The following is a 23,106-nucleotide window of genomic DNA, read 5'->3' as shown; positions in this document are numbered from 1 at the left end:
AACAAAATAGCTGTTCTGTAACATGTATTTCCTTGTACTAGTTGCAACCCAAATTCTGTAGACATGGGAATATCAAAGTGAAATAGGCTACAATAATATTGGTATAACACTAGGAGCACAAACTCTTCAGCTGGGCCTCAGAAAAGCATTATATCGGCTTTTGAATAAAACATTTGATAACTCAGTATAATTTATTTATTGTGTGGCTCACTGGGAATCATCTTTTCAATCTGCTTTCCAGAAATGAGCTACCAGCTCGCTTTTTCTTTTTACTGAAAACCAAGAGATCACTGACTTGGCAAACATATGAGCGTGTGCTTAGTTTTATAATGATAAGTGATTCCTTAGCACCTTACTTTTTCTTCAGTTAGCTTCAATTTTTCATTCTGCTATTGATCAAAAATATCTATTTTAGATAAATTTAAGGTAATTTGCTCCAAAATTTATTCTGCTTTTCTGTTTTGGAGATCATTCAGCAGGGAAAACGTGGCATATTTATTAATGTTTCCTGTTTTAGCCCTTTCATGTTGTTTTCCAAGCTATATTTTAATCTTTAAAAGGTGAAATCAGATGTAATTCTGTAGGCAGTAACTATTATTAGAATTAACTGCTGTTTAAAATAGAAGTTACTTTTACTGTGAGTGATATTAATTATTTTTTAATTAACGCAAAATTAAAATAATTCTGCTTTGGCATACCTACTCTAAAACTGGGCAAAAGCTAGTCTCATCATTTGGAGCAACTGACCTCCAAATTCTGGCCTTCAAGAAGCTGGAGTGGAACTACCTCATGCTTAGCACAGCCTCCCAGCTACACCAGCCTTTGCACTGGCTGACATTTCTTTCTCATAGAATACAACCGATTGATCTGCATAGTTACGGATTCGTCAGGCAGGTTCCTTCTACTTCTAGTCTTGCCTTTGATCTCTTTAAAGTTCATGGCACGCAAGCTCTGTAATGGAGTGTGCTGTACTCTGTAGAGTCCCGTGATATCTGTGTTTGTAAAACCAGTAACCACACACTGCTGCTGAAGAGGCCAAGACGTTATCCTGCAGAAATTTAGCAGAAACAGAAAGAACACTTGGCTGCTGAGTCAAGTGATTCAAGTTGCTGATCAGTGAAGGTCCTACTGGGTACGACAACATCACCAACTGATGAGGTTGCAAAGACAGGAGGAACGGAGTTTGATTTGTTGCAATTCATTATGGTTGCCAGACCCCATCAACATCAGTTCTTCACCTGGCAGTGAAGTTCATGCCAGTTACTGGCCCTGAGCATGCATAATGCACACACAAAGTGCAAACTGCTGGAGGGCACTAGTCTACGTGACAAACACTACACGCATGGTGGCATGCTGGTGAGCAACTTCATCCTCAGTTCCATCAGAAGGGGAACGATTTGATGAACAACATTGATGTGCTCACGTGCATACTTTGAGACTCCAAGACAACGCCTAGGAAGAATCCCTCCAGCACGCTAATTGCCAGTGTAGACAGAGTTTTATGTGTGAGAGAGCCATTAGTAACTGTGTCAGATTTCAGTTCCAGCCAGGCCCATAACAACAGTGTTGATAAAGGCTTCTTCAGAGAAAAATCTCAGCCTCCTCCTCTCTTGGTCTGATCCTGAACAGGTCTGATCTGACCATTGCTTAGCCTGCCTGAACCATCTCAGTTTCCCTGAAAAATGTATTTTGCCTGTAAAATCCTATTGCCTGTTAATGTTTTAACCTCTGACTAAGCTTCTGCAGAGCCAGCCTAGGTAAACTCAGTAATTCAGCTTTATTGTTTCTCTTCTCCCCTGCCGCAAATCAAAATTAGGCATTTGTTTTCTATCACTGATACGAGTGCTGGAGCACTGAGCAAGAGACCCAGTGCTGAAGAATGCTCCTTATTTTACATGCAGGGCTGGTTGCTAATTCAGTACAAATCCAGCTTCTTCCGTTAAGTAATATTTTAAACTTGTTTCACAAGACTATCTTTTCAGGTGCTCCTCCTGTACTATTTACCAAAGCATGGCTTTGCAGACAATGTAATTGAACAATCAGATTCCCGTTCTGAACGCCTTTCAGACTAGAACATGAGATTAAACCATTTCATGAAAATTCCTCTGAAATTCACAGTGCCACGCAGAGGGTAGCAGGAAGTGAAGAAATACCAGCCTTGCATTTTAAGAGTGGTAGGCAGAGGAGAGCAATAATCTTCCTTAACCACTGGTGTCTTATTTTAATTAAATTAGTATTTAAATACTATAGTGATGCATTTCCAATACTGCACAGGAAGACCAAAAGTTAATACAGCCATTTGAAAGATTCTGCTTAGTTGTGAATATCTGAGTGGTGGCTCTTTCCACTGTAAATAAAATATATTCCAGATATAGCAATATATATGGAATAACACTGGTAAAAACTGTGGAAAAAAAACTTTAAAAAGAAAAAAACAAAACACTTATCTATGTAAAGCATTTTTCGTGAGAACGGTGATGCAACATGGCATGCATATAATGGTATTTGGTTGGCTTAAAAAACCCCTCAGGTCATGTAAAGGATAGTGGAGGTCAGGATTTTTCGGTACCATTAGAATATCTTATTCTTACTCATGCATGCCATGTTCTTTCAATGGAGAAAGTGAAACTGCATTTTGATTGTTGTTTGTGATTTGGAGGTCAAAAGTTAGGGCTTTGTACTACAGTCACTCTACAATGGCACGTGAGAGCTCAGTAGGTCTGAAAAAAACCAGAAAGCTCTGAGGCCTTGTAAGCACTTGTAAATGGTGCCACCTCCAGTGCTGGAGTTAATTACTATATAATGTATTACAGAACAGTAGCCATTCCAGTAAAGTTTACCTTTATTTTTGTCATCTCATTAGGAAAATTTATTCAGGGGCTCACAGGAATAGAATATATATGATATACATAATTATATAATGTATATGTCTGTTGCTGTTTTAGCCATTTATATGCAGCTTCACATTGAAGCGTGTAGTTGAGAATACACTGAGAACACGAGAAAATGCATCTTTGAGAGGTCATTTAACTTTGTTGTGTAAGATGCAGTGGACAGTTTAGGCTTCTTTCAAAGACCACAAGGAAAGAATTTCATCAGTCCGTGCATAGGGGAGTGACTTCTCAAATGTGCGTTCTAAAATGAAAGTGCCTTTGTGTTTGCTTTTTTCTTAAGAAATCACCTTCGTACTGAGGGCTTGCATCCAAAATGCTTTTAAGACTATAGAGCTTAGAGAAGGCTATGTAAAGATTTCCACAACTGATTCCCATGAGCTTTGTAACAGGTCCCTAATGGCAAGGTGAGGAGTTTTTATACGCACTGTGATTTCCAAGTGCTGCTATCCTGATTCATTCCCCTGGGATTAGGCCCATGCTATGCCACGCTCCCACTTTCCTACATGAAATGTTTTTAAATAGCTTTGTTTCAAGAATATTAAGTTTCTAACAGTCACTCTTTTTTAACTCGTGGGTAACTGCAAAGTAGCTGAAGAGATTTGACTCAGTTTGAAAATCATATTCTTACAGAAAACAAGCAAATGTTTCAAAACACTTTGTGTGTGTGTAAAACACAGAATGTAATTTATTTTGAAACTTGATTATTGATAACACTTCCAGCATAACCATTTCTACTTATTTATATTAAATTAAAAAGAATGTTTACTAGTCAGAAGGCAAATTAATGATTAAAGAGAGGTTAGCTCCTGCATTGTGAATACAAGGGGCATTTTATCACTTTTTCCAATATGTGGGGAGGTTTCTGATCAAGTGAATTCATGCTTGCTGAAGATCTTGAGAAGGGATGTGTATGCAGGGATTAGCAAGGAACAGGGAGCAGTAGGAGCTGGTGGAAATGGGGACCTGGGTTTGGGCCATGGTGTTTGGCTCACGGGGAACAGCAAGGGTAGCCACCATGCAGCCCAGTGTGCATGGCTCAGGGTTCAAGGGCACCTGAGTTTACCAGAGGGGGCCAGCAGCTCCCTACAGACCGGGGAGGCAGGAACTAAGCACAGGAGCAGGGCAGCTCTGGGGAGGGTGACCAGGGCCAAACACAGCCTGGTGATCGCCAGGCAGGTCCAGGGACAGGGGAGGATCAGCAGGGCCGTGGCCAAGCATGGGCACGGCAGCAGTGCGGCAGGAGCTGTAGCTCAGGGCAGACTGAGAGTTAGGTTCAGCCTGAAAGTAGCTCCCATGGGAAAGTGCTGCCTGGGGCGCTCTGCCTGAGGCCGCCAAAGGAAAAGGGCTGTCTCTACGTTGGCTCTGAGCCCCGGTAGCCAAACCTCCAGGACCTTACTGTGTACCTTGTCCAAGTGAGTATCTAAATATTAGACTCTTAAATCCATGTTTTAGCAGAAGGAGACTGGAGCTGATATTCCAAAGTATTACGCAGGCAGAAGCTGCCTAATAGCAAGAGAGCTGTATGAAGCCACCTTCATTTTGAATAATACTAAATTCTCTGACTACAGTCCTGCCCTAACAGCTGAGGGAAGCGCACCACCAAATGTCATAGCTGTGAGCACACATTTGTTTGTTGGTTGTGCCTTGGTGTTGTCATTGAAAGACCGTATGGCTACGAGATAGGATATTGGCCGGTCAGGAGACATGGGTGCTCAACTTAGCTAGCTGCCAGACCGGACCTGTTAACTCTCTCTGTGCCTCTTTCTCATCCCACAGTTGCATAACTTGACTATTTACACGTTAAGCTCTTTTGGGCAGGGGCTGTCTTGCCTTGCACTGTGGCATCACAATTTCTGCTGGCTGCATCCAGCATGGATGCAAGCAAATAATGGTAACAAACAGCTCTGCTAGCCTCTTGAACCTTTATAGTCTACTTCATTCTTAAATTAATCTGGTTTTCAAAAGCTCTTTCTCAACCAGACAGGTTTACACGCATGATCCTCCTTTATAATAAATGTAGAGATGATAGTAAAATATATATTATTTAGGTACTAAAAATATGTTACATAATAATATCCACATTCTGGTCAGTTTAATAGCAATATGTTAGTCACTATGATACTTATCGTGTGGGGCTTTCTTTAGAAGTATAATAGTTAGCTGACAAATACTTCATTGTTCATTTCTAGTCACAGACAGTAAGGGTAAGGGGTAAAAGCCAGAAAACGATGTGAAAAAATGCTGAATGAATGCAAAATGAAAGAACCATATTGGAAATTAAATCTTCTGAACAATTAATAAAGATTTCTTAAGGCATTCTTTTAATAAATTTAATGCTGTTTTGACTGCTACAAGACATGCTTCATTTCAGTTCTCTGGTGTTCATTGTTTAAAAATAGGCTTGTGTGTAAGGAAATGAAAACATTTTTGAACAGAAGCAAAATCAGTTTTGTTGCCTAATTGGAACAGAACAGATAATTAAATCTTCAGTAAACTGAGTGCAATATTTTGATGTCTAGATAACACCACATTATATCCTGAAGCTGCTGTATTTCGTTTCTGTGCAATCTGTCTTCCTTTCCTTAACATTACAGTAGTGTGTTCTGTCTCCATTACCTGTACAATGTGCCCTCTCTTTTTCAAATGGTATCTTCAGGTATGATGTCATCAGAACTCATAATTTCATTGCACCTTCTTACTAAATTGGTTTCCAGGTGTTTAAATATTAGTGATATGCTGCATAACCAGCATTTGCAATATTTGCCTTAATCTCATTTGTGATGGTTTTTTTTTTATCATTCCTGTCATCACCAGGTAAGATATTGCAGCACACAGCCAAAGCTGTGTAAAGCACCATTCACTTCTTGAGAGCTGGAGTAATGTTTTTTTCCAGTGCTTCTTTGTCCAGTTACATTTATTTTGCTGAATGGTGTACATGAAAATATTTAAACCATAATTCTACCTTTATATGCTGATTTTTAAAAAGTGCTACCAATTTGCAACATGGTATTAACCAGAAGATGGCATGTTGTTTTCCCTCGCTCCTTTTTCTTTCTTACTTATTAACAACTGCCTTTCTCCTTTTTCTGTTGTTTCAGTTAAAGGATCAAGAAAGTTAAGTCTGCCAACAGATCTTAAGACTGATCTTGGTACGGTAGGCGAAAGCCAACAGCTTTAAACTTCCTTACATTCATTGGCAAAACATTTTACCAACTGATCCATGAGATAACACAATAACCTTGGAGGCTTCGTCTGAAAAGTCTTTCTAAAAACCACCTATTAACCCATACAGTTCTGTTGGCAGCTCTCAGCATTTTGCTTGTTTAATATTCATTTATTTCATGTAGACACATTTTGCCAGTCATTACACACTCCGTGTGTAATATTTTATTATGAAAAGGCTCCAGAACTTTCGACACACTTGAGCTACTATAACTGGTTGTCAGTGATGTTTATCTCTGCCTATAACACCCAATGCATGCGCTAGTCTATGTTCTTTATTTGATGTAAAGATTCCATGCCACAACAGTGATAAGGTGGTTGAACATGTATATTTTATGGTGTCTTTGAACTTCTGAGAAGTCAGATCAGAAATCAGTCATTTGTGTCTCAGTCCTCTCTGCAGAAACTAGTGGAACTCCATTAATTTCAAAAGCTCCACACAGACCAAAAGGTCTTATCAAATTGTCACTTAAGCATTCTGTTGTTACTGCCACAGCTATTGGGTACTCTGCACTCGTATTATCAGGAAGCCTGGTGGATTGCTAAGGATAAAGCATGTGGAAGCAGCATTCAACACATAAGCTGGCAGTTGCTCATTGCTAATCAACTTCAGAGGAAGGTTTTTTTAAAAAAAAAAAACCTGAAAGAAAACAAAAAACCTTGTTTCAATTCTCCTTCATGACTGTCTTAGAAGGGCAGAGGATTCCTGTTAATTATTCTAGCCATTAAAACTGTGCTGAATTATAGATAGCTTAGTTTACAACAGGCTGGAAAAAGCCCCTTTTTCTCAATGTAAGGAGCTAAATTTAAATGAGAGTTCCTGGAAAAGGTGATGAATAATGTCTGCATTTCATTTACTTCTGCTCCAAAATGTCCTGGCTACACTGGCAGAGCTCTTAGGGATTATTTATCCAGTGTTTGGCTGTTGCCTGAGGTTGTACCTATAGTCTGAATATTCAAGGGATAACAATAGGCTCTGGCCCACACTTCTTGTAAAGATATTCAGGTCACTGCTTGCAAATGATAAGATATTGTACATCCATCCCACTGGCTCTGGCTCATAGCTTTTTACAGAGCACTGATACATCGCCTACTCTCAGCACCGACCGCAGCTAATTGGGAAATACATTAGCATTTGGCAGCTTACAGTCCTGCTCCCTTCTTAGGATCTGGCTCCTGTAATGTCCTTGCTTTCACTTTGCTTTGAATTGCAATAGTAGAGGTTAAGTAGAAGTTCAGTCTGTTTCAGGTGGAGGTGCTGCCAGTACTGAGAATTACTTGGGAAGTAGTTTGCTAGTATTTAAGGGAATAATGTGGGATGTGATGACTGAGGGTGTTCTAGTTAAACCTCGTCAGGATTTTCATGACTTAAAGGTACTTTGGGACTCCATTTCGATCCTTGTGTGACTGATAAAGTTGACCTCAGCATCTTTTTATTTTGATGTAGTGATTATTATCTATCCTTGCTGAAGACCTTGTCACCTGTGGATGCCAGATCTCCACACAGAAATGTGAGAATATGCCATATCTGGGGATGCATTGAAACTTCGTGACAGTTTTAGCTACTGCAGATCACAGTAACCCAATGTTTGTTTGAGTTGGCCAGGAGGGAAGATGTGACATTGCTGTTGCATATACTGTCAGTTGTCGTATTATCCTTCAGAGGCAGCTCTGAATGGTAGTATCTTTATCTTCAAACCTGTTTCCTAAAGTTTTCTGAAAAGATCATCTACATTTCCATGCACTGATGCAGTGAAATGAATTATAGGGATAATGCTAATCTAATTTAATCAAGTGGAGAATCTGGGATATATCCAGACATATACAACTGCATTTGTATGAGAGTTTTCTAACTTTGCTTTGCCAGCCACTTTAAGCATCAGCTTGTATTTTTCTTTTAGGAAGTATTTGTGCTCATTTAATTAAAAGCTTTCAGTGTTTCCAGGTGATCACAGGGAGCTAGACAGGAGTCCTAACTAAAGATGGAGAAACTTAGTAACTGCTAATTTTTATTTAATTCCTATGAACAGATGGTTTCACTGTAAGAATTTATGCTATCACCTAGACTTTATTAGCCAAAGAACAAAAGAAAATGCAAACAGACAGACATCTCTTGTTTCCTCTTGCTAAGCTGTGACCTTCAAAAGATTAATATAATTTCCTGTGCTTCCTGCAGATATTTATAAGCAGTGAATTGATTCTTTACCAGGTCAGAGTTAATGTCTCCCATTTTACACACCAGTGAAAAAGTAGACAAAGTACCAAATAAGCTCAGTTTTTTCAAGGATTTGAGAAATGTCTTCTGATGCAGAGGCCCAAAAACTTTAATTCTGAAAGTTGACTTCGTAAAACACAATTGTAGGGATCAGACAAAGGAGTTTTGGTTATAACTCTGTATTCCATTTTGTACGAGGTTTGTAAAATCTGTTTGATTTTTCTTTCCTTAAAGATTTATGCATATAATAGAATTATAATATGAAAACATCCACCATTCGATGCCTTTGTATTTCATTGCAAGGCAAGTGTCACTTCTGGATGCTCCCAAGCCTATGAAACAGTACCCGGATATCGTAAAGAAGACCTCCTTTTTATTTTAAGGATAAGCAGTGGAGTTACAGCAATTCTTGCTTTACCCTTTCAAAGTATTTGACAGCAGACATTAGGCACTGGCAAAATTTTGAAGCTTTTAATATGTTTTTGCTTACAGCTGCATTGAACAAACTGGTAGGTTTTAAGTGGAGCGTTCTGTACTAGTTTTTCTGGCTCTGGATCTGTAATTCTGTTTACAATACCAAAGAATATTTTAGAAATTTTGAAGGTACATGAGTTGCTTTCCTCCTTGGTGTGACATTTTTAGAAAAGGCAAATCAGACATCCAGCTGTAACAATGCTTTTCTTTAATTACTTGGCAATATACATTTTCAAAAACAGATAATTAAACCCAGATTTTTCCATCTTGAAAATGCGGGTGTAATGCTACTAATAAGAGGTGCTCAGGACTAGTTGTTGATATCATGTGGTTTGTCCACACTACTTAAGTGTTTCAGTGTTGTCCTCTGTGCAGCTCAGGATGTATCATGTTTTATGCTTATGTTTCAGAATTAAATCAAGTTTTCTGTCTGTGTTTTCCTGTTTATTGCACAAAACATGGCAACAATTTATCTTCATTATTCTGTTGAGGCACAGTAAGTGCTGTGTGCTTTTTGAGACAGTCAGTCCAGTAGTGTGGTATTATATGATCCCTAGAAATTCAGCAGAGGAATCTGGGGAGCAGAGTTAGAGCCAAAAAGTCCAGAATTTTTCCCACTGTTCTCAGGGAACAAAGCTAGATTTATTTTTAGATTTGCACTGCCAGGTTTGGGTTTTCAGATATGATAATATAGAGGTGATGTTATGACATATGGTAATATATTCTTAGTGTTCTTCATTTGAATAGTGTTTATTTTGTGTTTTGGTTTCATTGTTCATAATCGTAGGCAAAAATGCTAGTTTTACAGGGGGCTCTGTCAGTGACAACACACTTAACATTTTCAACCACTTCACAGTCTTATTTCTCTGAAAAATAAATCTGTTTGCCCTGCTTTCAGAAAAATGTCTAGGATCAAGGGCATAATAGTTCTTCTTTACCATAATAGGAATACCATTCTATTACACAGGCAGTATATTACAATGACAGTAACTTATACTCTTAGTATGGACCTAAATGTACTAGCAGTGTGTTAATAGGGCAGTTCATTCTTCCTTTTCAAACTGAAGAAGGCATGAAGGTAAATACACACATTTGCTGGCATCTGTACTAACCTCTTCTGCTGGGGCTCACACATCTTCTCTCTTGGCTGGTTGACAGAACTGCACCAAGAGGAAATTGTGATCCTGACTTTGTAAGGGATTTTCTTTTAAGAATAATTTGTTAAAATTTTAAGGTGTCAGTCTGTATTCTCACTAATGAATGATCATGCTATTTTTACACAAATTTTGTTTATTTTACATGCAAACTTGAGACTATTCTTTGGGCCATTTGTACAGTTATGACACCTCTTTTTTCTCGATTTAAATGTGTGTATCTTTGCTGTGTAAAGAAAAAAGTTTAGTCACACCCATAATTATTACCCAAAATCTGATTTATTGATAATACACAAAAATCCCCCAGTGGAAAGAGAGAGACTTTTCCTCCCTTTAACATCAGAGATTGTATTCCTTAACATTTGTTGAGGAGATTCTCTGGGACTTGTTTTTCAGGTTCTTTCTGCTCCATATTAAAGCATCTCTCTCTGGTCCTCTTGCCTGCTCTTTTCAGCTTCTGCTTTTCACTGGTAAATCGTTGGTTCCTTTTGCTTTTTGCAGATCACCAAGTAGTTTAAAACAGTTGTATGACAAGGCAGGTTGTGTCACATGTGTGTTACTGTATGTAAGCTAAAATCAGCATGTATATATATAATATGCTTCCTGTCCATGTAATACTGCTGAAAAAAATCAGATTAATTTGAGGCTGTCCAGCAGGCTTGCTGCTGTCGTGTTGCACATTGCATCTCTCATAAGGCAACCCTCAGTAGTTCCATCAAGTTCACAGTAAATAACGTTATTTCTTCAGTTCCTGTTAAACTCATCATCTCGCTGGTATTTTATGTGACGTGCTGGCCTTCCATCCAGCACAGTTCTGTTTCTTTTTGTAAGCAGTTTTTGGAATGCACGCTGCACTGAATGGTGCTGCTGTTTGGTAATGGGGATAGCTAAAGCGTTCTTGATTCGTACGGGTAACGCCGTGAGCCCAGACGAAGGCAAACAACCAGGACCTGTGCTGTAGGAGCAACGCATGGAGAACATTAGAGAATTTTATGTCATGAGCTTCTCTTTTATATATTTTAATACATCTTAAATACAGTGTGTTACTAGCTGCTTTATTAAATCGGTGGAGTTAAATCAGTATGAAATGAACTAATGTATTGTAGCATGGGATAATCGGCTATGATTGCTTCCCATGGCTTGCATGAGCCTTACGTTTTTGAATTAATGCACAGAATATCTACAAACTGAGCCCTGGCTATTTAGTTCACTATCCACAAACAGGAGAAAAGACTGCTGCCCTGGTAGAGTGGGATGGCTGTTACACAGTCTGGAGCCTGCTTCAAGGATAAGGATCCTTCCAGGATGCCCGAATGTAGTGCATTAGTAATGCTGGTACTTGCTGCTGGAATCTAGGAGCTCTAGAGAGTATAATCCAAATTTCCGTGACCTCATGGGCAGCGGTACCCATGGGAAGGGACAGGAGGCGATGGCAAATGCAGTGGTGGAAAAGGGTAGAAAAGAGAAGGGGGCTATTTGTGCAGTGCTTTCTCCCCAAGCAGCTATTCTCTGCCTTCTCCAGAAGAGTTAGGAGCTGTTGCACTATTGCATCAACAGCACTGAGCAGTCCATGCACTGCTTCTTAAGTACCAATATTAATGTCTCCAGTATCAACTGGTGCTCAGTACCAACTAATATTTCTGATGTGAGAAAAGCCCCAGTGACCACTTGATAAAAGCAGTAGGCCAGCAAGGAAAAAAAAGTTAAAATGTTGTTCTTCCTTACAAATCAAACAAAGCTGGAAGACAGGCAGGTTTTTACAAGCCTCATCTATCTGTTCTTTGGGTGATTGGAAAACATCTGTCGTGGCAAAGGAGGATCAGGTGACTCGGGTCTCAGAGGGCTAGTGAATCGTTGCAGTCATTTTGGCAAAGGATGATACCATGAGCATTCTCACAGTTTCCCTGAGAAAGTACGCTGTAGGAAATTAGCATTGTTTTTTTCTTATCACTTTTCTTGCACACTTCATTTTTTTCAGACAATGTGGTAAGGAACCCTTTCTTAGTGCATAAGCTTTCTTTAGAAATGTTTTGTATCACTGAGAAATTAATTTTTAAATACACACATAGGATTTCTCATAGGTTTGGGTGGTCTTTATCTGCTTGATCCTTACCAGCTTCTCAGCAAAAATGTTGCAGACGTACTTCCCATAATTATATTGGTCTTTGTACAATGTCTTTTTGTTTTTACAAAGGTTTGAATCTTATCTAATCATCAGAAGAATAGAAGAGTGTTAAAATATAGAGAAGTTGTGTAGCTGATCACTAAAATCCCTCTTCCACTCATGGTTGTAGTGCTCACATGTCACCAGCTCCAGTACTTGAAGGGATATCCCTGCAGCTTCTAGGATGAGACTTATCTTTTTCTACACAGGAACTGGCTTTGTTTATTTGGAAAGGTATTGTCAAAACAGCTAAAGGGATTTAGGTGCCCAGGTCCTACTGATTGTTTTTGTTTAATTGGGGCCTCTGAAGGTAACTGAGACAAGCAAGCATGCTAAGAGAAACATAGCAGCATTTCTTTTAAAATTTGGCATCGTGAACAGGGGTTTAGATGAATTGTGCCCATTCTGTACAATGTGCAGGGAAAGGGACTCACAAATGTTGTTGATGTTTCTATAGAATATGATTCTTTTTTACTCTGTTATGTTCCTCGCCGCTTCCTAGGATCCCCCTGGAGATAATTAGATATCATGCTGAAACTCCTTCACACAAACTGAATTTTGAAGAAAGGAAGCAGCTGGATGAGGATGTGTCTGTTGCTGAGGTTGAACAATCAGCCTGTGCCCTTGAACAAAGGCCCCGGTCTCAAAGGACTTTCTACTGAAATATATTAATAGTTCCAGCATTTTTTGGAAAATTCCCTATCTATAAGTTGAATGAATCATCCACGTCAGTTTTATATCTGCTGTTAGCTCAGTTAATAGCCATGTATTAAGAAACACGATAAGAATCATGAAAGTTGTGTCTCCTACAGAGCCATCTCATTATGCAGTACAGATACTAAATTGCTTTCTAAACTGTAATTCTGAACAGTTCTTTCTGATTTTGTTCATTCAGACTGAACTGCTTTCACATGGAAAGAACGTGACTTACACATTGAAGACTACATATAATAGCACACTATATGTTGTATTCATCTGAATATAGAAATAGCTTCTCATCGTGTGCAGTGGAGCTATCACGGCATAGTAACCAAGAAATAAATTTATCTTGGTATCTGAACATTCATCTTTTCCTTGGATACAATACAAATCAGAGAGTTAACCAGATATGATACTTGTATACAGAATCTTTAATCTAATTCTGATGTATAAATAACCTGACATTTAAAATGAAGGCAGAAGCTCCAAGCTTGTCCATACCTATAGTATTGAGCTTGCATTGTTTTGAATAGAAATATGTCAACAAAATGCTGTGGGATCTGCAGCTGTAAGAACACGTACCAATTCCATGTCCCTTGTTTTTTTCAAAGTATACCTCAAAGATATGGTGAGTTATTCTTATGTATAGACGCTAGGTTGATAAAACAAATAATCAGTTATTCTCAGAAGATTTGATTTAACTTATCCTTAAACACCAGAATGTACATCTCCTCCGTTCTGAATTTTGGGAGCTGGCACTTTACCTAGCACTTTCTGCATTCACTTTCCAGATCACGTGAATGGTCACTGTACAAGTCCCACGTCCCAGAGCTGCAGTTCAGGAAAACGCCTTTCCAGCGCAGACGTCTCAAGAGCAAACCGCCGAGGGCCTGGCAGGCCCCCCTTCAGAAAAGCGCAGTCTGCAGCCTGCATGGAGATTTCTCTCCCAGTCACCACAGAAGGTGGGTGGCAATGAATACTTTGCTAGGTATTTGTGAATTTCTCACCGGGTGTGAAAGCAATTTAGTTTAGCATGATCCTTGTCCTAGTCACTGCCCTGAGCTGCTGTCTTCATCTGTTTGGAAATAGAACAACCTCCGTGTGTTAGTGTTGTTACTAACAAGGCTGCTCCTGAGCTCTGTGCTGCCTGGGGATGCGCTGTGCTGAACCTCACCGGGCTCGTACAGCCAGCCCCTGGCCTGTATGGATCGGGTGCCTTGTTCTGGAAAAGCGATTGTTCGTAGCAGCTTCTGTACAGTTATTGTGACAGCTGGTATTAAAATCTCATTGTCTCTACTTATCAAGTCTGAAAATGAGTAAGATATTTTTAGAATGTGAGTTCAGGCTTTGCACACATATATTTATTTATTTCTTGGTACTGAAGACTTTATAAAATTCCACAATCCCTGGCCACCATTTACAGTAGAATTATAGTCCATAATCTAATCAATTTTTTCTATTTATAATAAGTTTCTTGCTTTAATGCTTGAAAAAAGTCTTCAAATCTTGATCCACCTGAGTGGAGAGTTTCGATGAAACTGAGAGGTACAAAGTGGATCACGCATGGCAATGCGTTGTGCTTAGAACTTAGAATAAGCCCATTTTAATTTCAGCAGTGACAGCTATTTCACTGTAGCTCGTTTAAGCAGAAGCATTCAGCCGATGTGTTTTTCTTCAGTCTCGACAGTGTTCCCACTCTGCTGTTGGTGTCCTTGACCCTGTCTCCAGCCTTCCAGCTCCTCCAAATTCCTGCAATAGGACAATGTATTTTCTGTGCAGAAAAGCTTCAGTCTATCAAAAACTGAAAAAGCATAGCATCAAAATTTCTGGTTTCTAAACAGAGAATTTGGGCTATAAACTCTTTGAGAAAGGAGACCCAGGGAACAGGCCTAAACTAAATTTTATCCTGAAATCTAGGAAGAGGAGAGATTTCCACCTTGCTTTAGAGCTAGCCAATAAAGTCACATAGTGATTGCAGCCTTTCATAGGTTTTGGTTTGCTGTTCAGATATGTTTAATGACATCAAATTTTGACATGTGTCGTGCTGGTCTTTAGAATTTCAGTTTGAGTAGTGTCTTTAATAGAAAATGGCACAGTATGTTCCCAAAAGTGTCTCAAAGACTATATCTGTGAGTGTCAGTTCTGCAAAGATGTATCAGTTAACTGTACTGCACGGGAGTGAGGAACATTTCTTGTTAATTTAGGGAGGGAGAAAGCTTGATGACACATGCAAATGGCACATCATATATTTTAAGTTCTGTGTATGTCGCCTACACTAACTGCATTTGTCCTTTCAACATCTTTCTCAGTTTGAGCACCACCATATTTGAATTTTATGTGTCTGTGATATTAATACACCTGTTAAAGAGAAAATGAATTACATAATAACATTTTTTTAAATCAGGTACCCTTTGGGAAAAAAAAAATATATATGTGGAGCCCTGGTGATCTCTGCCTTGAAATTACTGTCTTCCCCTTCTTTGCCTGGCAGCTGTCACTGTGCTTAGGAAGGAGCTGGGCCAACCACTCCACTGCAGGAGAAGTACAAAGTGCTTGGGGTTATGGGAGACACTAATTCTCAAGGTATTAGAAGCTGTGTTTGCAAACAAATAAATAATCCCAGTTTTATGCAGATATATTTAGCAGTACTGAGGCAGAACTAGAGAGCTACAACAGTGCCCACATGAAGGTGAAACAGGGTGAGGGCAGTGCTTGGAAGTTCAAGTAGACATAAGTTTCTCTTCCATGAGAGCAGGACTGAAGTGCCAGGGATGGCTCTCCTGTGAAGCTCCAGTTTGACAAGTTGCAGATGTCCTCAAAGAACAGAAGCTGGCCCAAGTGTGAAAGAGCAGCAGGAGAATCTGCCCCCATCCCTGCGTGCCAGCTTTTAAGGTAGCACATGTAGTAACACTTGGTGTAGTTCCAGTAGTGCTTTGCTGTGGTTCTCTCCAGTCTTTCCCAGGTAGTTGCTGTGAGGAGGATAATTTCAGTGGTTTACACGGAGTCATCTGGGTAGGGGAATAGAGTGCTGCAATACACTGTCTGAGGAAGAGAGTCACAATACAATATGAGGCTTAGCCCGCTTTTAAGTTGGAGTATGTGAGAAAGTCCTCCTCTAATTTTATTGTCCAACCATGGCAGAAAGTACTCCTCTTTTTAGACATTTCTACCGGCTTGAAGAGACAGCTTTCTCTTCTGAGCTATACAAAGAATGATTTCATACCAGACGCAGATGTACTTCATAATGATAGGTTCAGAAGTGAGCCTTTTATCTCAGGTCCAATAGCTTCAACTATTTCTCCATCTCCAGAACCTCCTGGTCCTCTAGTTGTTATTGTTGCAGAAGAGCAGGTGAGGTTTCCAATGATCTAGCCCTATTTTTGACTACAGGTTGGTAGACAGCAGCACTGGCATAAATCGTTTTGCAAAGACTGTACTAGCATCCAGCCCTACTCTCTTCTTCCCTCGGGCTCCTTTACTCTTCAGTAACTTTTTAGCCTCTGTGTTTTAGCTTCAGCCTCCATCACGTTGCCACCAACAGTTCCTGCTAATGCCAGGAGCCACCTCACACAGCTTTGTGCTTCCTGCCTGGCACTGGGCAAAGCAAAGCCCTACAGCAGTCAGACCCTGTTCGTTGTTATTTCTCACTGAAAAGCTTGGAGGGTGTCTCCGTACCTATGTATTTGCAACGAGGACAATACAGCTCTGTCTCCAGCTGGCTCTCACTGTTGCCAAGGGTGCAGAGCACGTTTCTTACTTCACTCCCTGGGAAGCCAGAGTTGATTTGTACCCTGAGACGCTTTGGATGCTGGGATCAGTTTAGCAATGGGTGTCTTTTGCCCAAAGAGCAGTTTTATTAATAGCTTGACAATAAACGATGGCTGTGAACACAGTGCTAGAACATCCTAGCAACAGAAACGAGAGCGGAGCAAAGGACACATGCTCTGAAGTTGGTAATGGTGTCTCCCTTCATGTCCTGCAGTGATGAGATACATGGATTAATTTTAAATGCATTGGTAACATATGGGTCTAAAATTATTTCATGCTATTTAGAACAAGTCCTTTGAGCTAAGGCTGTTGTAAATTCTAATTAGTCTATGCTAATCTCCATAATAAGCAGCTATTTCTAATGCAGATCTAACTGATGAGGTCTGACAGCATTTTCCACACTTATTTATACACTGGCAGCAAGCTGGTATCGTGCTAGTATCAGAGTGTTTGCTCAGGTTATGAAAACTCTGCCGTTTCTGTACTCCTCAGGGAGTTTGCATTTGTTGCAGGCTTGTGCCTGCTCTAGGGTTGCCAGCTTGTGCCTATTTATTTGCTTTGTATTTATTTATGCAGAAAATAGGGAAAACTCCTTCAGCCGTTCCCGAAGCTCCAGCGTGTCCAGTATCGACAGGGACTCAAAGGAAGCAATTACTGCTTTGTACTTCATGGAGTCCTTTGCCCGAAAGAACGACTCTGCTGTCTCTCCCTGCCTCTGGGTTGGAACAGGCCTCGGTATGGTCTTAATCCTCTCCCTTAATCTGCCTGCTAGTGACGATCTACGGCAGTCAGAGCCAGTCATGGTGTCGCCAAGTGGTAAGAGTGCAGCTGTTTTCCTGTTTATTATCTGGGGGGAATAACTGCATGCTTTTGTGTGGCCTTTTGGGCAGAAATGTCTCAATACACGTATCAAGCAACAGTCACTCACTACATAGAGGACATGCAGGTAAATAAAGATGCTCGTGAGGGACCTGCAGCTTTGTGAACTGAGACACTTTGGTTGTGTCGTGGGCAAAGTTACATGTTTCTTGGGAGGACAGGGAAATTAGCAGAGTTCCTTCATATTGTGAAATTACAGTCCCGTGTACAGCTCTGATGCAGTCCTGTCTGGGATGCTGTGAACAGTTTGGCTGTTCTTACTATCAGAAAGCTGCAGAGAGGCAGAAGGGGTTCAGGAAAGGAAACAAAACTGTTGGCAGGTTGATGTACCAGGAGAGATCCTTGGCTGAGTGAGTGGCAGATGGTGGCAGAGAGAACAGAGGGCTGAGAGAGGTCAGGTCTGAGGAAAGGCGGTATTCACTTAGTATGTTTAAAGTAAAATAATGACAAAAATCAGAGAATGCACAGGAATAGAAGTGCCCCACCCCCCGTTTGTTTAGAAAAACAATGCTGGAAGGTCAGAAAAGCAATTTTACTGCTGGGGAATAAATATCCTACTAGTATAATGCAGAGATAAACAACAGCCTAGCTTTATGGGATTCAATTATATAGATTATTTGATATAGGCTGCCTGAGACCTTTTCAGTACTGGCAGCTTGTTTGTTCACCGTGTGTGGTCAGGAAGAACCGATGAAGCAAGACTTGTCACCTTAGCTAGATTAACGTGTTTGCTCTATTTACAAAACCTGAAAGTGATGCCACGTGCGTTCGCAGCACTGACAACCAGTTTAACTGTGGTGCCAGTGCCAGTGAGAGGAAATTATATTTTGCAGGCACAGTCCTGACACTGAAAGGAGCCGTGCTGACCTTCGCGTGCTTGGACTGCATGGGGACGTTGACACATCCACCGTATGAAGTATGGAGGGACCCACACAGTGCTGATGATGGTGAAAAAACAAGGAAAAGGAAACTTGTCATGCATTCCCCTTCCTCCTCCCAGGATATGGGTGATCATCAGTTTGCAGTCATTTGTTCAGAAAAACAAGCCAAAGTCTTCTCATTGCCTTCCCAAACGTGTCTTTACGTCCACAACATCACCGAAACGTCCTTTTTATTGCGAGCAGATGTGGTCACCCTCTGTAACAGCGTCTGTCTGGCGTGCTTTTGTGCCAATGGGCACATCATGACCCTGAGGTACTTATCTAACTAATCTTGTGGCAAAACTAAGCGAAGAGGTGGCACAGTGCCATCACATTCCACTTGTGTTTGCTCCAGAGTGCCTGATGCTCTGCCTCAACTCCCTGGTGGGTGCATTTAATGCCCTGCCTTGCCCGCTGCCATACCTGTTCCTTGGCCTGTCTCCATGTGCGGGAGTTAAGGCAGCAGCACAGCAAAGCAAACTCCTTTTTTTCATAGTAATCCCCCACCTGTGGCAATTGATGGCTGATGATTTTTAACTGTCGTAAAAGAAAACCCTGCTACTTTTGCTCAGTTATGGTAGGTCAGGTATAGAGGAGTACAGAAAAACTCGGGCATAGAAGGAAGGGGACTGTTTATCCAGGGTGAAGCAGCAAGTCCCACTCTTGCCATTTCAGATTTTCTGCTCAGGGCACCTGGTTTCCCTTCCTTGTCATCTCCACCAGTGAGCTGACTGTGTAGCAGCCCTGTAGTCATGCCCTCGCCTCCCTGCACCCCCTTTCCCCGGCCAGGCCATTTAAGCTTTGGAAAGTGCCATCCAAAACAGCAAACCAGGAGAAGCCGGAGGACAGCAAAGGCGGTGCGGGAGCCTTTGCCCGCAGGATGCAAGCAGGGCCCTGCCATGCCATTTTCTGCAGATACCCATGCAATAACTGGGGGCAGGCCCTACCCTGCAAACTACCCAGCCCCGTGGCACAAGCCATACTGTGCCACGTGCACATCCCAAATCCAGACAGTAGCAGGAGCCTAAGGGTCATTGGGGCAAGGCAGCTGAAACTCCTCCATGCAAGTGTGATGGGAACCAGTGGGTTTATGGCAGAATTATTCAGCTTAGAGCTGCACTTTAACTATTCCAGTTATGAAAAGTATAAACTTAAATGTCGATTTAAAATGCAGCCACAGAGCAGGTGTGGCAAGCGGTGACTAACCTAGGTATGTGCTTCTCTTCAGCTTGCCCAGCCTTCGCCCGCTGCTGGACGTCAACTATTTGCCTGTGACAGACATGAGGATAGCGCGGACCTTTTGTTTCACTAACGAAGGGCAAGCTCTGTATCTCAGCTCTCCCACGGAGATCCAGCGCCTGACATACAGCCAGGAGATGTGTGACAGTCTGCAGGTAGGACTCAGACCCTTACTTTGTTGTTGCCTTTGTGTTTGGTGGAAGGGCCAGTGGCCTGAGCCGTCAGATGTAAATTGCCACGTGTTTACTGCTGAGGTGCTCAAAGGAACATGTCACACCAGTCTGTGCTTTCTATTCAAAAGAAAAAGTTTTAAATGCTTAAATAAGTAATACTGGCATTACCAGAGATGGGAAGTTGTTGTCAAATAGCAAGCAAAAATGTTGTGGAGGAGTATTTTAATATTTAGTGATTTTTAGTATTTGAAGTGAAGGCTGCGCTGGGGGAGCAGGACAGACACATTCCCCTCCCCTTGCCCTGGCTGAAAGATGCCAAAGCAGCAGAGGTCAGCAGCTCTGTCGCTGTTTTCATGCCACTGTCACCTTGCTCCTGTGCCCTGACGGCTGGCCCGTGCCTACAGCCTGCCCGCACACAACTGCGATCTCTGCTGGCTCTGCAGTCAGATTTGTGTCCAAACGGGCTCCACGGCCTGCTTCTCTCAACGTCCTACCACGCTGTTAAAAGTGACCGAAGGGGAAGCTCCAAACGGAGAGCAGCTACAGCAGCTGGTACCAGCGCGTGTCCAACCCCGCAGCAACTGCCTCAGGGAAAATATCAATTCCTTCCCATGTTTTTATAATTTTTTTAATTTTAACTCTAAAAATATCTTACTACCTGCAGCTTTCAGTAGATAGATGGGAGCATGAGACAAACCAGTGTGGTTAGTAGAAAGAAATATGCTGTGTTTTAATATATTTTAAAATTATTTACCATTGTTTTTACTCCACTAATTGGTACTCCCCTTCTTCCACACGAGGAAAGCATCTCCCATTGTACATTAAAACACAGAAGCTATAGAAATGGTCTAAGTAAAATAATTTCTTTTGAGCAAAAGATCTTTACCATGTTAGATTTGGGTTGTTTTCTTTTTTAACAATGAAAATGCAAATTAAAAAGTCATTTACTGAAGAGGAGGAATTGTGAGAGGTTACAGGGAGAAACATGAGTAATGAAAGGGGAAAAAAAAGAGGGAGAATAAGTTCTAGGTTATATAATTAGCAGTGAACTGGGATAGAAATATAAAAGAAATGGTCCTGCCAGCACTCATTATGCCCTAGGGAATAACATGTGCTGAGCTGCTCAACTCGCATCACAGCACTGTCTGTGTGAAGCCTGAGAAAGCACAGTGAGGAGTGAGCATTGCACACAGCTTTTGTGCATCGGAGGAGATATTATTTTGCAGGGAACCAATTTTTAAATGATCAAAAGGTTTGATCAATGATCAGTCTTAGAAGATGGACCTATAGTGAGAGGCTGTTAGAAGCTAAATTTATTTTTTTTAATTAACCTTAACAGCACCACACAACAACCAACCAAAGGGAAACTCAGCCCTTGCTTCTCTGTACTGCAAGACTGTGGCTGCTCATACCTTGGTCTGTACGCAAAGAGGACGGTAAAAGGCTTGCACAGTCATTACAGGTGTACAAAAAGCAATGACCCAGCGTCACCTTCTACCTAGGGAAACACGTCAGGCTGCCTGAGAGCCTCCACTTCGGCTCAAAAGGCTGCAGTAATTTTTCTCCCCAGAGCAGAGCAGGTGACTGTGCCGAGGAGCAGAGCTGAGCAATGTGCTCATCGCCCAGCCTCACTGGGTTCAAACACTAATGGGACTGCAGGCTTCCTTTCTCAGTTTTATTCTGGAGAGCCCACTTCTCCTAGTGCTGCTGCAAATAAATCTGAGCCTGAGCTTTGTTTGGGTCGACTGCTCCAAGATGTGGCACCACGACGGTGCCTTCAGACCTGCTTATTTAGCATTACTGATGGCACTGCCAGAATGCACAGTCAGGAGGGAGGGGAGGTTGTATGGAAGGTGATGGGATTTTGTTTAAAAAAAAAAAATAAACCACCACATCACAAAAAGCAAACAAACCACCAAACTCTCTGAACTGCTAGCAAGCACTGAACTCAGGTACATTATAAAGAGAAAACAGAGAGTGCCCGCCCTGCTTGGCTGGATAAACACTACAGCAAAATACATAATTCACAACAAATTGTTTATTCAATTACGGTGTCGCCTCTGCTGTTTCTAAACAAAATGTGATCTTATCACTGGTATTTGCACGCTGTATTGCTTATAATTTTTTTTTCTCTGTGGTAATGAACATAAGACGGGCCAGTGACAAGGCAAGTCCCTTTGAAAGCATGAGTGAATCGAGTTAGCCCAAGCATTTGCCTGTCATGAAACACAAATGTTAAGTACTCAATACAGTTCACACAACAGACTCGTTTAAAACCAGTTGATTAGATCCAATGCATGTGGCTCATTACTGCAAATAAGGAAAACACCTAGAACTGCTTTCACCTCACTAATTTTTCACATGGACTTTTGCCTGACTTTGCTAGGACATGCTTGGGGATTTGTTTACACCTGTGGAAACACCAGAAGCCCAAAACAGAGGCTTTCTCAAAGGCCTTTTTGGAGGAAGTGGACAAGCTTTTGACAGAGAGGAGCTTTGTAAGTAATTTATTGGAGTGGTGGGTTGGTTTTGTTTTCAGAAATTAATTAATGGGAGCCCCTGCCCTTGTCATCTAGGAATGGCGTGCGACACAAGATTTAGATAATTGATGAAAAAATAAAGATGACATCGTGAAGAAAGGGGAGGGTTCTCAGTTGCTTTCCAATGATTCCTTGGCAGCTTCTTTTGAGCAATGGAGTGGGGGAGGCCCTCGTCTGCACTGTAGCTGTGCCAGTGCATAGAGCAAAGTCTTCCACTTGTGCCATCTGCACATCAAATGACATCGCTGCAGCTGGAGGACAAGAAGCACAGAGAGCCACGGCCAGGAACTCATTCCCATCTGTTTGTTCATTTCTCCTTTGCAGTTGGCGAGGCCACGGCAGGAAAAGCCTCTCGCAGTCTTGCCCAGCACATCCCTGGAGCAGGTGGAATTGAAGGCGTGAGAGGGGCTGCAGGAGGAGTCATCGGGGACTTGACTCGTGCACGCATTGCCCTCGACGAGAGAGGACAGAAACTGGGAGAGCTGGATGAACGGACTGCGAGCATGATGGCCAGCGCAGAGGCGTTTTCCAAACATGCACACGAGGTAGGGGCCCTTGCACCACACACCCAGAACTAGCAACTGCCAACCCTCCAGCTGAGCCTTTGCTTCCCTTTGGGAAAGTCACATACGGTTCTCCCCCTTCACCAGTCATGGTTTTGGTGTACTCAAGTTAACTGACACCATTTTTCCTGCTCCCAAACAATGAGGATGCTGAAAATAAACTTCCATTGCACACCCCTTCCTTTCATGTTCTCATAAATGA

The 23,106-nt window shown here is 41.5% G+C and overlaps 1 protein-coding gene across 2 annotated transcripts in view; it reads left to right on the top strand.

The window, feature by feature from the left end:
* Positions 1-23,106, top strand: part of STXBP5L (syntaxin binding protein 5L) — a 116,881-nt gene that overhangs the window by 92,737 nt on the left and 1,038 nt on the right. For both annotated transcript variants that reach the window (XM_068417410.1, XM_068417409.1), the window contains 6 exons: positions 13,614-13,784; positions 17,167-17,406; positions 18,303-18,663; positions 19,618-19,783; positions 22,188-22,299; positions 22,666-22,886. In XM_068417410.1, coding sequence (XP_068273511.1) covers positions 13,614-13,784; positions 17,167-17,406; positions 18,303-18,663; positions 19,618-19,783; positions 22,188-22,299; positions 22,666-22,886 — 1,271 coding nt within the window. The remainder of the gene's footprint in view (positions 1-13,613; positions 13,785-17,166; positions 17,407-18,302; positions 18,664-19,617; positions 19,784-22,187; positions 22,300-22,665; positions 22,887-23,106) is intronic.

This window comes from Nyctibius grandis, chromosome 23 (genome assembly GCF_013368605.1).
Source record: "Nyctibius grandis isolate bNycGra1 chromosome 23, bNycGra1.pri, whole genome shotgun sequence".
Lineage (NCBI taxonomy): Eukaryota > Metazoa > Chordata > Aves > Nyctibiiformes > Nyctibiidae > Nyctibius > Nyctibius grandis.
The sequence above is the reverse complement of the archived record's forward strand: the minus strand, read 5'-3'. Positions and strand labels throughout refer to the sequence as shown.